General features: G+C 41.1%; 1 protein-coding gene across 1 annotated transcript in view; it reads left to right on the forward strand.

Moving 5' to 3' along the window:
* The first annotated feature begins 4623 nt into the window (after positions 1 to 4623).
* LOC110506513 (copine-7-like) overlaps positions 4624 to 12813 on the forward strand; it is a 38991-nt gene continuing 30801 nt past the window's right edge. The window contains exons 1-2 of the mRNA XM_021586174.2: positions 4624 to 4711; positions 6427 to 7057. Coding sequence (XP_021441849.1) covers positions 6884 to 7057 — 174 coding nt within the window. The 5' untranslated portion in view covers positions 4624 to 4711; positions 6427 to 6883. The remainder of the gene's footprint in view (positions 4712 to 6426; positions 7058 to 12813) is intronic.

The following is a 12813-nucleotide window of genomic DNA, read 5'->3' on the forward strand; positions in this document are numbered from 1 at the left end:
TCTTCGATTGTGCAAACCCACAGTTTTGTGAGCTGTCAAGGTGGCTGGTGAAGAAGCCGGATATGGAGGTCCTGAGCTGGCATGGTTACAAGTGGTCTGCGGTTGCGAGGCCAGTTAGATGTGCCGCCATATTCTCTAAAATGACTTTGTAGACGGCTTATGGTAGAGAAAATAACATTCTCCGGTAACTGCTCTGGTGGACATTCCTGCAGTTAGCATACCAATTGCATGCTCCCTCAAAACCTGAGACATCTGTGACATTGTGTTGTGTGACAAAACTGCACATTTTAGAGTGGCCTTTAATTGTCCCCAGTACAAGGTGCACCTGTGTAATGATGATGCTGTTTAATCAGCTTGTTGATATGCCACACCTGTCAAGTGGATGGTTTATCTTGGAAAATGAGAAATGCTCACTAATAGGGATGTAAACAAATTTGTGTGCAAAATTTGAGAGAAATAAACTTTTTGTGCGTGGAACATTTCTGGGATCTTTTATTTCCGTTCATGAAACATGGGACCAACACTTTAAAGGGGAAATGGGGAAACCTAGTCAGTCGTACAACTGAGTGCATTTAACCCAACCCCTCTGAATCAGAGAGGTGTGGGGGGGGCTGCCTAAATCGACATCCACATGTTGCTTTTATATTTTTGTTCAGTATACAAGTGCCTTCGGAAAGTTTTCAGACCCATTAACTTTTTCCACATTTTGTTACGTTACAGCATTATTCTAAAAATGATTAAATAAAAATAATGAATAGGCAATCTACACACAATACCCCATAATGACAAAGCAAAAAGAGTTTGCAAATTTATTAAAAATGAGAACAGAAAAAACGTATTTACCCTTTGATATTCAGTATTCAGACCCTTTGCTATGAGACTCAAAATTGAGCTCAGGTGCATCCTGTTGCCATTGATCATCCTTGAGCCGGTTCGACAACTTGATTGGAGTCCACCTGTTGTAAATTCTATTGATTGGAGATGATTTGGAAAGGCACACACCTGTCTTTATAAGGTCCCACAGTTGATATTGCATGTCAGAGCAAAATCCATGCCATGAGGTCGAAGGAACATTCTGTAGAGTGCCGAGACAGGATTGTCCTTGAGTGGCCCAGCTAGAGCCCGACTTGAACCCCATCGAACATCTCTAGAGAGACCTGAAAATAGCTGTGCAGCGACGCTCCCCATTCAACCTGACAAAGCTCAAGGGTCTGCAGAGAAGAATGGGAGAAACTGTCCAAATACAGGTGTGCCAAGCTTGTAGCTTCATACCCAAGACTCAATGCTGTAATCGCTGCCAAAGGTGCTTCAACCATGTACCGAATAAAGGGTCTTATGTAAGTGAGTTATTTTGAATAAATTAACAATGTCTAAACCTGTTTTTGCTTTGTCATTAGTGGGTACTGTGTGTAGTTTAAGGGGAAAAAACAGTCAATTTTAGAATAAGGCTGTAACTTAACGAATGTGGATAAAGTCAAGGGGTCTGAATACTTTCCGACGGCACTGTACCTTGACATTCTACCACCATGGTATTCTCATGCACCTGACACTGCTGCACTGTGAGTAATATCCTGGGGAAGAGATTATCACCACAGTAACGGCAGAATCTATGGTAACAAGGTCTGACAGCATTGTTCCTTTGCTCCTCTGATAGCGTGACTGCTTTTAAGGATACTTGAATGTCAACTGTAGCAATGTATGCTATATCACCTATACTTAACCAATACACTATAGCTTTGACAATGTACAGGAAGGCAGCCTTGAGGTGTGTGTGTGTGTGTGTGTGGGCTATACCTTAAATTAATGCATATTAAATTGAGTGTATGCAGGCTTTGTATGATGTCATGTCTCTTGATTTGCTGGGCAGTGGGAGTATTATGCAAACATCACATTTCCTCTGCTCCTGCATACTGTCAGCCAAGACAACCTCTGATCGGTGCAGAATAAAACATCCGGTGAGAACCACACAAGATTCTGTCTGTACCAGGTGTGCTTCTTTAACGTCTTCTGTTCTGATTATTTGCTTAAGATTGGCTCAGTGAATTGGAAACGAAGCCTATTTAGATCATGTTAAAACAAAAGCACACCAAATAGATTGTAAGTGGAAATTGGAGCAACCATAGCCAGTATGGGAGCCTATAGAATCAATGAAGTATTGGGAGTTTGCCCAATGTGTCTAAGAATATCTTAACACAGGGGAACTACTGGGTTGAGGAATACATATGACGTTACAAACTCCTCACTAGTGCCTGCACAAATTCAATGTTCTTGTTTTCCATTTTTGTTACCTGAATGGCAGGAATTGTTGGTATGTGGCTCTCGTTATCAAAATAGTTTTCTGTTGAATTCAAGCAATCCTGCACCATTTTTACGGGAAAACATTTGAACTACACAACAGTGTAATGTCTGTCTGGGAGCTAGAGTGGTATAAACAGCAAGAAGACTCTTGATAAATATATGCATAAATACACAGGAAGAGTCAAGCGAGAGTTGGCACAGCGGCAACAGATGGTTCTGGTTAAGAGCTACAGCATAATTGAGCTCAGGTGTATGGCCCAGGGCACTGCTGGTTCCTACTTGCAATGAATTCCTATCGAGTTAGATACACAGGCGGTGAGAATCTAAGATGATAGGGTGACCATTCTTTAGGCTACAACTGCAATAAACCATCTTGCTACCGTGGCATCAAACCCCTGTTGCCATGTTAAGTCTGGTATTCATGTGAGCTTCTTTACATTTACTTAAATTATAACATAAAGGAAATCAGTGATACCATCAGAGGGTCATAGGTCAACAAAACAACACTCTGTTTTAAAGAGGCAGAAAGCCTTGGAGGGGATGATGTTTCCTGCTGCAGGGTTTGTTTGATGTGATCATGAGGGACAAACGGCCCAGTTAAGCGAATAATTAAAATCGAGCTAAACGTTTAGTGGTGTTGGAATAAGTAGCTCTCTGCTCAATGCTGATTAGCCTCCCTATTAACTGCCAATAGTCTTTCTGGAGGCCTAGTTTTTATAAGACGCAAGACCTCAACTGTGTACCTGTGGAGTGCTCCTTGACTGGCCACCTCCGAAAGAGGGGCTCAGTGAATTGAGCAAAGCTTCTCTTGTAATCAACACCAGAGCCTGGAGGATGCATTGCCACCAATGATGTTTCCCTCTTTAGAGAACATTTGGAGAGGAATTGCTAAGTCAGACATTTTCTCTGCATCCCAGAATAGGCCTTGACCTTATTAAGCAGTGGGAGCAGGCATATAGTGTACTTGAATTATTTTACCCAGCCTATTGTCATCCAAGTGAGAAGGCAGAAAGGATATGTGCTGTAGGTGGGACCCCCACCACTTATAATTGCTACAGTTAAGTGCTTTGAAAGGAAAACGTACAACTCTGAACACACTTCATTGCTGGCTGGAAAGCTATCATGTTATATAATCTTTAGCCAGTTTTAGTGAGTTCACAAAAATTATATAGGCCTTGTGGGTGGGCTGAAAAAGGCTTCATATGAAGAGAACGGGTAGTGTGTAAGTGTGGGTGTCAAATTATTTTAAAACCTGCCCAACACTTGTTGATATTCAGATCATTATAGCATTAGCTATAGCCCTTTCATTGTTATTAAATAGTCTTAAACATGCTGTTGTGTGTGTGTGTGTGTGTGTGTGTGCAAGAGAGGGTGGCAGAGGTAGTGGAAGGGTGAGAGAGTATGAGACATTGCCTGTTATTTATAAGAGTAGCACCGACTGCGATTCATCTCCATTGTTTCTCCATTAGAGCTCAGTGTCACTTAGGGTCCTTGGCTGTCTGGCCAGCCACATCAGGGCGCTCACACACACAACTTGTTGTGCCATCACCTGAGGATCTGTCTAATTCAATCTCTGCTGTCTGGCTGTCAAGTGTCTCCTGTGTTTCCTGGGGTTGTAATTATTGAGCTCCGTGAAAGACAGCAGTCATTTCATTGATACTAAAAGTCATATCTAGCCACTGGGAGTAATGTGTCACACTAATAGACCTATTACTGGAGGGATAGACTATGTATCTCTTACTTGATGCAATCGAGTGAATATTTTTGGGTGGATTGCAGACAGTTATTTTGCCTTTAAACTGAGCAGATATGATCTGGCAACAAGGTACAGTGTTTGCAGTGTTTGATACGCAGATATAAGCCAGCAATACAAATGGGGGGGGGGGGGGGGGGGGGGGGTCACATTGTATGTGGACAGTATAATATGTATAATAATATGTAATATGTATAATATGTAGCCCATTAGTGTTGAGGAAAACATTTGTGGTTGTATATGTGTAATCTGTATGCTTGTAATTGTCTGTTGGTCACTGTGGCTGTGTTTTTTATTTGATCTATAGCAGATTAAATCAAAAGGATAATCAACAAATGCATAAATGTTCTGGTGGTCAACTTTAGCTAAGGCTCACGGGAAAATTAGCAGAAAGGTGAGACGATTAGTGTGGAACAGCCGCCAAAATAGTGTTCGTGTATCACTATTGTGAACCGCTGTCGCACCTCTACGTCTCCCTCCAGCGGATTCTGGGGACATTGCGAATTTTATCGGTGTGGTTTGGAAGATCCACTCCCTCGCTCCGCTATCACACACCCCTTGCCTCTCCCCCCTTCCCTCCACTGTTCCTGAGTTTCGGAAAATCAAGCAGTGTGTTGAAGGAAAGGTAACAACAAGTGTAAATCCAGGGGACCACGACAGGTAGGAACAAGCAGCAAGAGTTTGGATGTATTATTTTGAAGCATATGATGCAAGTGTCTAAATGATTGAGGTAATCGAACATAATAATGTTATTGCAGAGTATTTTTTTATTTTTTACGTTTATGTTGTATTGTTATATCATTCACAGTGAAATGCTTGGATTCATTCAGAGGCTGTGGAGGTGCATCGATAAACGACCAGTTTAGCCAGTAATGTAGATCAGTTTATATCTATTTTGTGATGATAATTGAATGAATAAGCCAGCCGCGCTTCTCTCTGTCACCCTCAACAAATCATGCTATAGTTATCGTATGAAATTATTTAGGTTGAGACCAAAGTTGAGAACAAAATATTTATGAGTCGCTTAGTTGGATAGAAGTCATGTCAATTACAATTGTACAAGTCTTGAGTAGTCATTTATCAAGCTTAGCTGTCTATAACTGACTGTCTACCAGATATAGCACAGATATATATATACTAGATAGACACATTATATTTGAAATGCACATGCTACGCACGGTTTAACATGACCATGGAGGGGTGTGTGCCCATGTAGTTGTTGGTTCATTGGTCAGACAACAGGTTGTAGACATATTGCTGATCAATAAGAGGTTATGAGAATCTCTTTTCCACATTTTCGTTTTTATCTGTAACATTTATAGATCAGCACTTATTTTTTGCATTTATTTTCCACCATCATGTTATGTCATTGCAGTATATAAACAAATACTTATAAGAACATGGAACCAACTGAACGTTACAAGTGTTGAGCAGATTATTTCGAACTAATTACAACTCTCGGTTATTGGTTGTTTTATTGGAGCCAATAATCTCAATATGTGTTCTATTTTATGAGTCATATGGAGCCCTTATCATTTGTTCTTATTGTTTCTAACTACCTCGTCAAACACTTATGATTGCTGCCAAGGGCGCCTGATCTAATGTGACATAATTGCTTCAACCGAGCCTCACCCCACTGGAGAGCAGCAGTCGAGTGACTGAAGGTCGCTGTCCATTAGCGGTGGTGCTGAAATAGGGCAATGTGGATTCTTGCGCCTGGGCAGGCTTTGTCACTATTATATATTTTTTTACTGAGTAGCAATTCACCTGTTATTATTCAATCACCTTCATAGCATACCTCATATGCAAACTTCTTCCTGTCTGAACTTGGATTCTGATAATATTTATTTGGGTACCTATAATTCGCTCCTTTTAAGATTAGGATGATGTTAAGGTTCAATAGCATTTTGTTTGTGGATATATGGTATTTTGCAAATACTTAAATACAGTGCAGTCGTCAACGTAATTTTTTTCTATGTTTTATATATGTATTCACACTATGAGGTTGGAATAATACTGTTGACATTTTGAAAATTATTATGCCTTTTAATACAAAAGCTTTTGAAAAGACCACCTGAAATGTCAACCTGTTTTGGTGAGATTGAATGTTTTGGTCAGTAAATTAGCACAATAAGAAAGACAGTTCCAAATCTCTTTGCCAATAACATCTAGTTTTCAGTTTTCCCCATTCAGACCACTCCCAGACAGTCGTAGAAAAATTATTGCTTTAGAAATGGCTCTTGGCTAAGAAGCTATTTTTGATCATTTTAATTGAATACAATCATAGTAAGGTACTTTATTGTTACTCAGAAATGATTTGATATTGAGATAAAAACAGCTGCATTGGACCTTTAATGAGTGTTTTCTTTACATAGATACAGTACCTGTGTGGAGTTTGAAGAGAAGGATGATCGGGACCATACCCTTTTTTAACCCAGTTGTGATGCTCATGGACAACTTTCTCATGAAGAACATATGAAAACACATTTTGGCTGATCCTGAATCGTGACTCTCCACAACTTTCTGGTCATCTAATCAAGACTCCCCAGCCTCCATCCAGCTCAACCCACGTTGTCTGTTATCGCTGCAGAAATTAAATTACACCTGCCTTCATCTCAAATACAGACCTCTGCGAGAACTCTTTTCCCTTTTGTAACATTCACTACCAAGTCCAAGGATCCATTCTTCTATGTATCTAACTCTGTGAGATTTCAGTGCCTCGTTCGGCTTGAATCCCTTAGCCATCCCTAGTAGTTCCCATTACTCTGAGCTCTCAGTAGCACCCACCATCTCTTGCTCCTTACTGGTTGACACCTCGGGTCCTGAGCCAGGATGAATGACATCCAGGATGCTACCTCCCCAGGGGCTGCCCTTGGTGGCCCTGTCGCCTGCGTCTCCAAAGTGGAGCTGCGCGTCGCCTGCAAGGCCCTGCTGGACCGAGACACACTGAACAAGTCTGATCCATGTGTCATACTCATGGTGCAGAACCAGGGACAGTGGACAGAGGTGAGTACCCCCCCATCCCCTGAATGTCCCCAACCTATTGGCCTGGTAAAGTCTTAACTAACATGGTTCACTCCATAATGTACTGATGGTATGAACAATAAGTAATGGATGTTGATGCTAAAACAACTAAGCCCGTGAAGCTCAAACCCCAGTAATGAGCTGCATAAGTATCTCTATGATGTTGACATGTTACATTGGGTAGTATAAGCCCAGTTTATTAAAATAACAATGATTCCGTGTCTGACAGAGTTGGATAGCATGAGGTGAACCAGAGTGAGTGCTTGTTTCTACTGAATGGAAGGCATTGTCACCTAGCAGGATATGGACGGCACAGTGGGAGGGGCAGCCCTCTATCCCCGCCCTCCATTTCTCCATATCAAAGCTGAGCCACGTTTGGAGGATTTAAAAAAAGTGTTATCTGGAAGGCAGTGGTGTCTTGAAAACAGGACTGAGATTTTTAGGAGTGAGCTGTTTGTGTGAACGTGTCAGACTGAAGGATGAAATCTTAATCCTGCTCCCATTATCCCAACAGCTGGGCAGTGCACCAGATCACAGAGAACAAAGTAGAGCCAGGGAGAAGTGGCATGTCTGGTGCTGGCTTGGTGGTATTGCTGCCGTCTTTTCTTTTTAAATGGATTCTGATTTATAGAGTAGCTACCTGAAACTGAATTGGAATTCTCAAACAGATCACCAAGAACATTGTTCATAGGAGGAGGGATGGGGACAGGAAATCTTATTCCTCTACTCTCCTTTATCTCTTTCTCACAATCTCTTTCTACGTTGCAGATCATAGTTTCTTGTCTGTCTTGGAATTACACTGGTACACTATCTGTAATATGAGCTGGGGGTGTGTGAGCTATGAATAGCATATTTCCCATGATGCAGTAGTCCACTATAGTAGTCCACTATAGAGTCCACACTGATATTCTGTGTATCTATAAGGCTGTTTGAATTATAGGTGGTTGTTAAAGAAATCCATATTTGTTCCTTCATTCCACTGCATTCCCATATGAGATGGGATGATTTGAGATGGGATGATTTGAGATGGAATTCCAGCCTGGCACTGCTGATTTATGTTGATATGAATCCGTGGTAGTAAGCACAGAGGCCTACACTTCCCATTCCCTTGTTAATTAAGCCATGCATTAGGGGCAACATATGTTAACAAAGTGGAGCACCATAAGAGTGGCTGTAATGGTATGTAGCGATGCTTGTTGTAAGTGTATATACTGAGTGTACAAAAGTCGTAAAATGTTTAATTCCATGTATTACAAACATGGCACAAACATGGCACTCATTCCAGACCTGCCAGTGGTGCTATAGATCATAGGAAAAAAACTAAAACAAGACAGAAAGGGAGAGTCTTCTAATTACTATATTGTAACAAAACAGAAATCACCAATTTAAAAAAGTGTTGGCAATATATCATATACACTGAATGTAGGAAACATTAACCTATACGGGATCGGTCCCCCCCACGGGACGGTTGAGCTAACGTGTGCTAATGTGATTAGCATGATGTTTTAAGTAACAAGAAAATTTCCCAGGACATAGACATATCTGATATAGGCAGGAAGCTTAAATTCTTGCTAATCTAACTGCACTGTCCAATTTACAGTAGCTATTATCGTGAAAGAATATCATGCTATTGTTTTGAGGAGAGTGCACAGTTATGAATTTGAAAATGTATTAATAAACCAATTGGGCACATTTTGGCAGTCTTGATACAACATTTTGAACAGAAATACAATGGTTCATTGGATCAGTCTAAAGCTTTGCACATACACTGCTGCCATCTGTTGGCCAAAATCGAAATAGCACCTAGATTCCTATGTCATATTTTGGCCTTTCTCTTGCATTTCAAAGATGGAAAAAAAAAATCTGGTATTATCTTTTACCAGATCTAATGTGTTATATTCTCCTATATTCATTTCACATTTCCACAAACTTCAGTGGTTCCTTTCAAATGGTATCAAGAATATGCATATATATGAAAGTTATGATCCCTTATTGATGTCACTCGTTAAATCCACTTCAATCAGTGTAGATGAAGGGGAGGAGACAGGTTAAAGACAATTGAGACATGGATTGTGTATGTGTGCCATTCAGAGGGCGAATGGGCAAGACAAAATATTTAAGTGCCTTTGAAGATGAGCCCTGAATGACATAAATGACAGAAAATACACATCGATATAAATACAAAATCCAAGCAGAAAGAAAAACACGGACATAAAAGCAAACACATTCATCAGTAGTAAGGTCCTCAATCAGCTTTCTGAATTGCTCTAGAGGCACCAAAACATCAAATTTAAGAACAAAAAGATTGTTCCACAAATAAGGTGTAAAGAATTTCAAGAGTAAACCATGCCTGAGACACCCTGTAGAGTCCACGCCCTGAAGAATTGAGGCTGTTCTGAGGGCAAAAGGGGGTGCAACTCTATATTAGCAAGTTGTTCCTAATGTTCCTAATCTCTTGTATATGTTGCAATTATGCCCCAATGTATTGGCCTCTCCTCCAGGCATTGCCAGATAATGATTAACAAGTGACAATGCCAAATCGTAGTGTGTTGAGATGGGAAGCATTTATTGAGGCCCAGTTAATGGTTATGAATGAGAAATGTGTTCCGAGGCATTGGCAATAATGAAGCTTGGCTGATAGTATTGAGCACACACTAATCAATTTGTCGCTGTGGTAATGCAATAAAACAACATTTCATGAGGAAATTATCCTGGGTTCTCTGCAAGCGGAGCATTTGTGTAGTTTACATAACTCCCCTAAACTCCCCTAAATTCAGCTCGAGCATTAGGAGGTGATATAATTGATACAACCTAATGCTCCGAATAACCATATCATTCATGTCAGTGGAGAATTAAATTTGTTACAGCAAAACAAATCCCACAAAACAAGAATTCTGAAATGTGAGTCTGTCAAGCCCAGTCAATACTGAATGTCAGTGTGCAAGAAGAATTGAGAAATAGGGGAGGAGAAAGAGAGAGAGAGAGGGTGAGAGAAATACTGCATCCCTGCTATCTACTGTTTGCAATGGTCTGTTTCCTCTTTGACCTAAAAAAATATATATAACTCTCACAACAGCTTTGGCTCGCTGTTCTTTGAGGGCTGCCTTTAGTTCTTTGAGTTACACACTGTTACAGTAACTACATTCAAATGACTTTAATCCCCGGTGTGCTATTCATTAGCTGTGTGTCACAGACATACAAATATGCACACACACACACACACACACACACACACACACCACTCAGAACTTTGTGGTATCTGTCCATCAGCTTTAGGAGATTGGGAAGACGCTTAATTTGCAAATTAAGCAAGAGGAACAAGACAATATTGTGTTTTATTGTCAAGGATGTAAGTGGTAGTTCATCAATGTAGTCCATGCAGTGCGTTGAATTAGATTATTTTTTGGCCTGAATCTTCCAGGCAGCATTACTCACTGCTACACTATATATACAAAAGTATGTGGACACCCCTTCAAATGAGTGAATTTGGCTATTTCAGGGGTATGAAATCCATAGACTAACATTGGCAGTACAATGGCCTTCTGAAGAGCTCAGTGACATTCAACGTGGCACTGCCATAGGATGCCACCATTCCAACAAGTCAGTTTGTCAAATTCCTGCCCTGCTAGAGCTGCCCTGGTCAACTGTAAGTGCTGTTATTGTGAAGTGGAAACCTCAGAGTGCTGAAGCACGTAATGATCGTCTGTCCTCGGTTGACACACTCACTACCAAGTTTCAAACTTCCTCTGGAAGTAACTTCAGCACAAGAACTGTTCGTTGGGAGCTTCACGAAATGGGTTTCCATGGCTGAGCAGCCTATGATCACCATGAGCAATGCCAAGCGTAGGCTGGAGTGGTGTAAAGCTCGCCTCCATTGGACTCTGGAGCAGTGGAAACGTGTTCTCTGGAGTGATGAATCACACTTCACCATCTGGCAGTCTGATAGACAAATCTGGATTTGGCGGATGCCAGGTGAAAGCTACCTGACCGAATGCATAGTGCCAACTGTAAAGTTTGGTGGAGGAGGAATAATGGTATGTTTTCCATGGTTCAGGCTAGGCCCTTTAGTTCCAGTGATGGGAAATCTTAATGCTATAGCATACAATGACATTCTAGATGATTCTATTCTTCCAACTTTGTGGAAACAGTATGGGGAAGGCCCGTTCCTGTTTCAGCATAACAAGGCCCCCGTGCACAAAGTGAGGGCCATATAGAAGTGGTTTGTCAAAATCAGTGGGGAAGAACATGACTAGCCTGCACAGAGCCCTGACCTCAACCCTATCAAACACCTTTGGGATGAATTGGAACGCAGACTGCGAGCCAGGCCTGATCACCTAACATCAGTGCCTGACCTCACTAATGCTTTTGTGGCTGAATGGAAGCAAGTCCCTGCAACAATGTTCCCAGAAGAGTGGAGGCTGTTATAGCAGCAGAGGGGGGACCAACTCCATATTAATCAAATCAAATAAAATGTATTTATATAGCCCTTCGTACATCAGCTGATATCTCAAAGTGCTGTACAGAAACCCAGCCTAAAACCCCAAACAGCAAGCAATGCAGGTGTAGAAGCACGGTGGCTAGGAAAAACTCCCTAGAAAGGCCAAAACCTAGGAAGAAACATAGAGAGGAACCAGGCTATGTGGGGTGGCCAGTCCTCTTCTGGCTGTGCCGGGTGGAGATTATAACAGAACATGCCCATGATTTTGGAATGAGATGTTTGACAAGCAGGTGTCCACATACTTTTGGTCATGTAGTGTATCTTATCAAAAAGTGATGCGTGGTTAAAATCACTGGTGAAGCCAAGCCGGGGGAAAAAAAGCCATATTACAACCTATGTGTTGTGATAATTGCGTTGTTTGCTCTATAACCTGTTAGTTCATATGCCTTGCAACTGTGATATATGGGCCAAAGGCTGAGACAATAAGAAGACACAGTGGCAGGACAAATTCAACCACACCTTTGTTTCATCACAAAACCGGAGAGCAACATCTGTTCGGTGAAGTCCACAAAGCATATTGCATGTAACAAACAGTTACATGACCTACAGCATGGTCAAGAAAGTTCATGTTTCTGACATTTTCAGACTACTAAACAACTACAATTTTGAACCACAGAGATACTGCATGTCGCAAAGAATGTAGGAGCTGCCGCCACTATTCCAGCACCATTTTCAATTTCAACATTTCAACATCATCAAATCACCTATGCATAGTCAAATACAGTGACAACTAAAAGATACCAACAACTATTTTGTCCAATCAATGGAAGTTACACATTATGTGGCTGTCCATGGTTCTGATTTATTTGTGTGTGTGTGTTGGTGAAAGTATAAAATAACATGTTGACTCACCCTACTTGTAGAGAAACACCAATGCCACCCTCCCTTTCATGCTGACAAAATGGTCTATGACTATCATACAGTACAGTCTTATTTTGTTGTTGCCCTAGGCTACCTGGCTAAAATAATTGCTCGCTAGCCCAACTTCCTTTCATGGGCAATGTTAGCCTTCTACATGTAGCTAGCTACATGTTGAACTTCCATCCTCTCAGTCCAGGGTCACAATGTAGTTTATGGTTGGATCAGAATTGCCTTTATAATCATTGGCCAGGACGGATAACTAACTAAAACCACAAGTCCAAATCCCTATCTCCATCCATGGCTAATTTAGGAAAGGGACAATTTTAGCTAGCTAGCCACCAGAGGACAACAACAAAACGAGATGCCACAATTCAAGTTG

The sequence above is a fragment of the Oncorhynchus mykiss genome, chromosome 26 (assembly GCF_013265735.2).
Source record: "Oncorhynchus mykiss isolate Arlee chromosome 26, USDA_OmykA_1.1, whole genome shotgun sequence".
Lineage (NCBI taxonomy): Eukaryota > Metazoa > Chordata > Actinopteri > Salmoniformes > Salmonidae > Oncorhynchus > Oncorhynchus mykiss.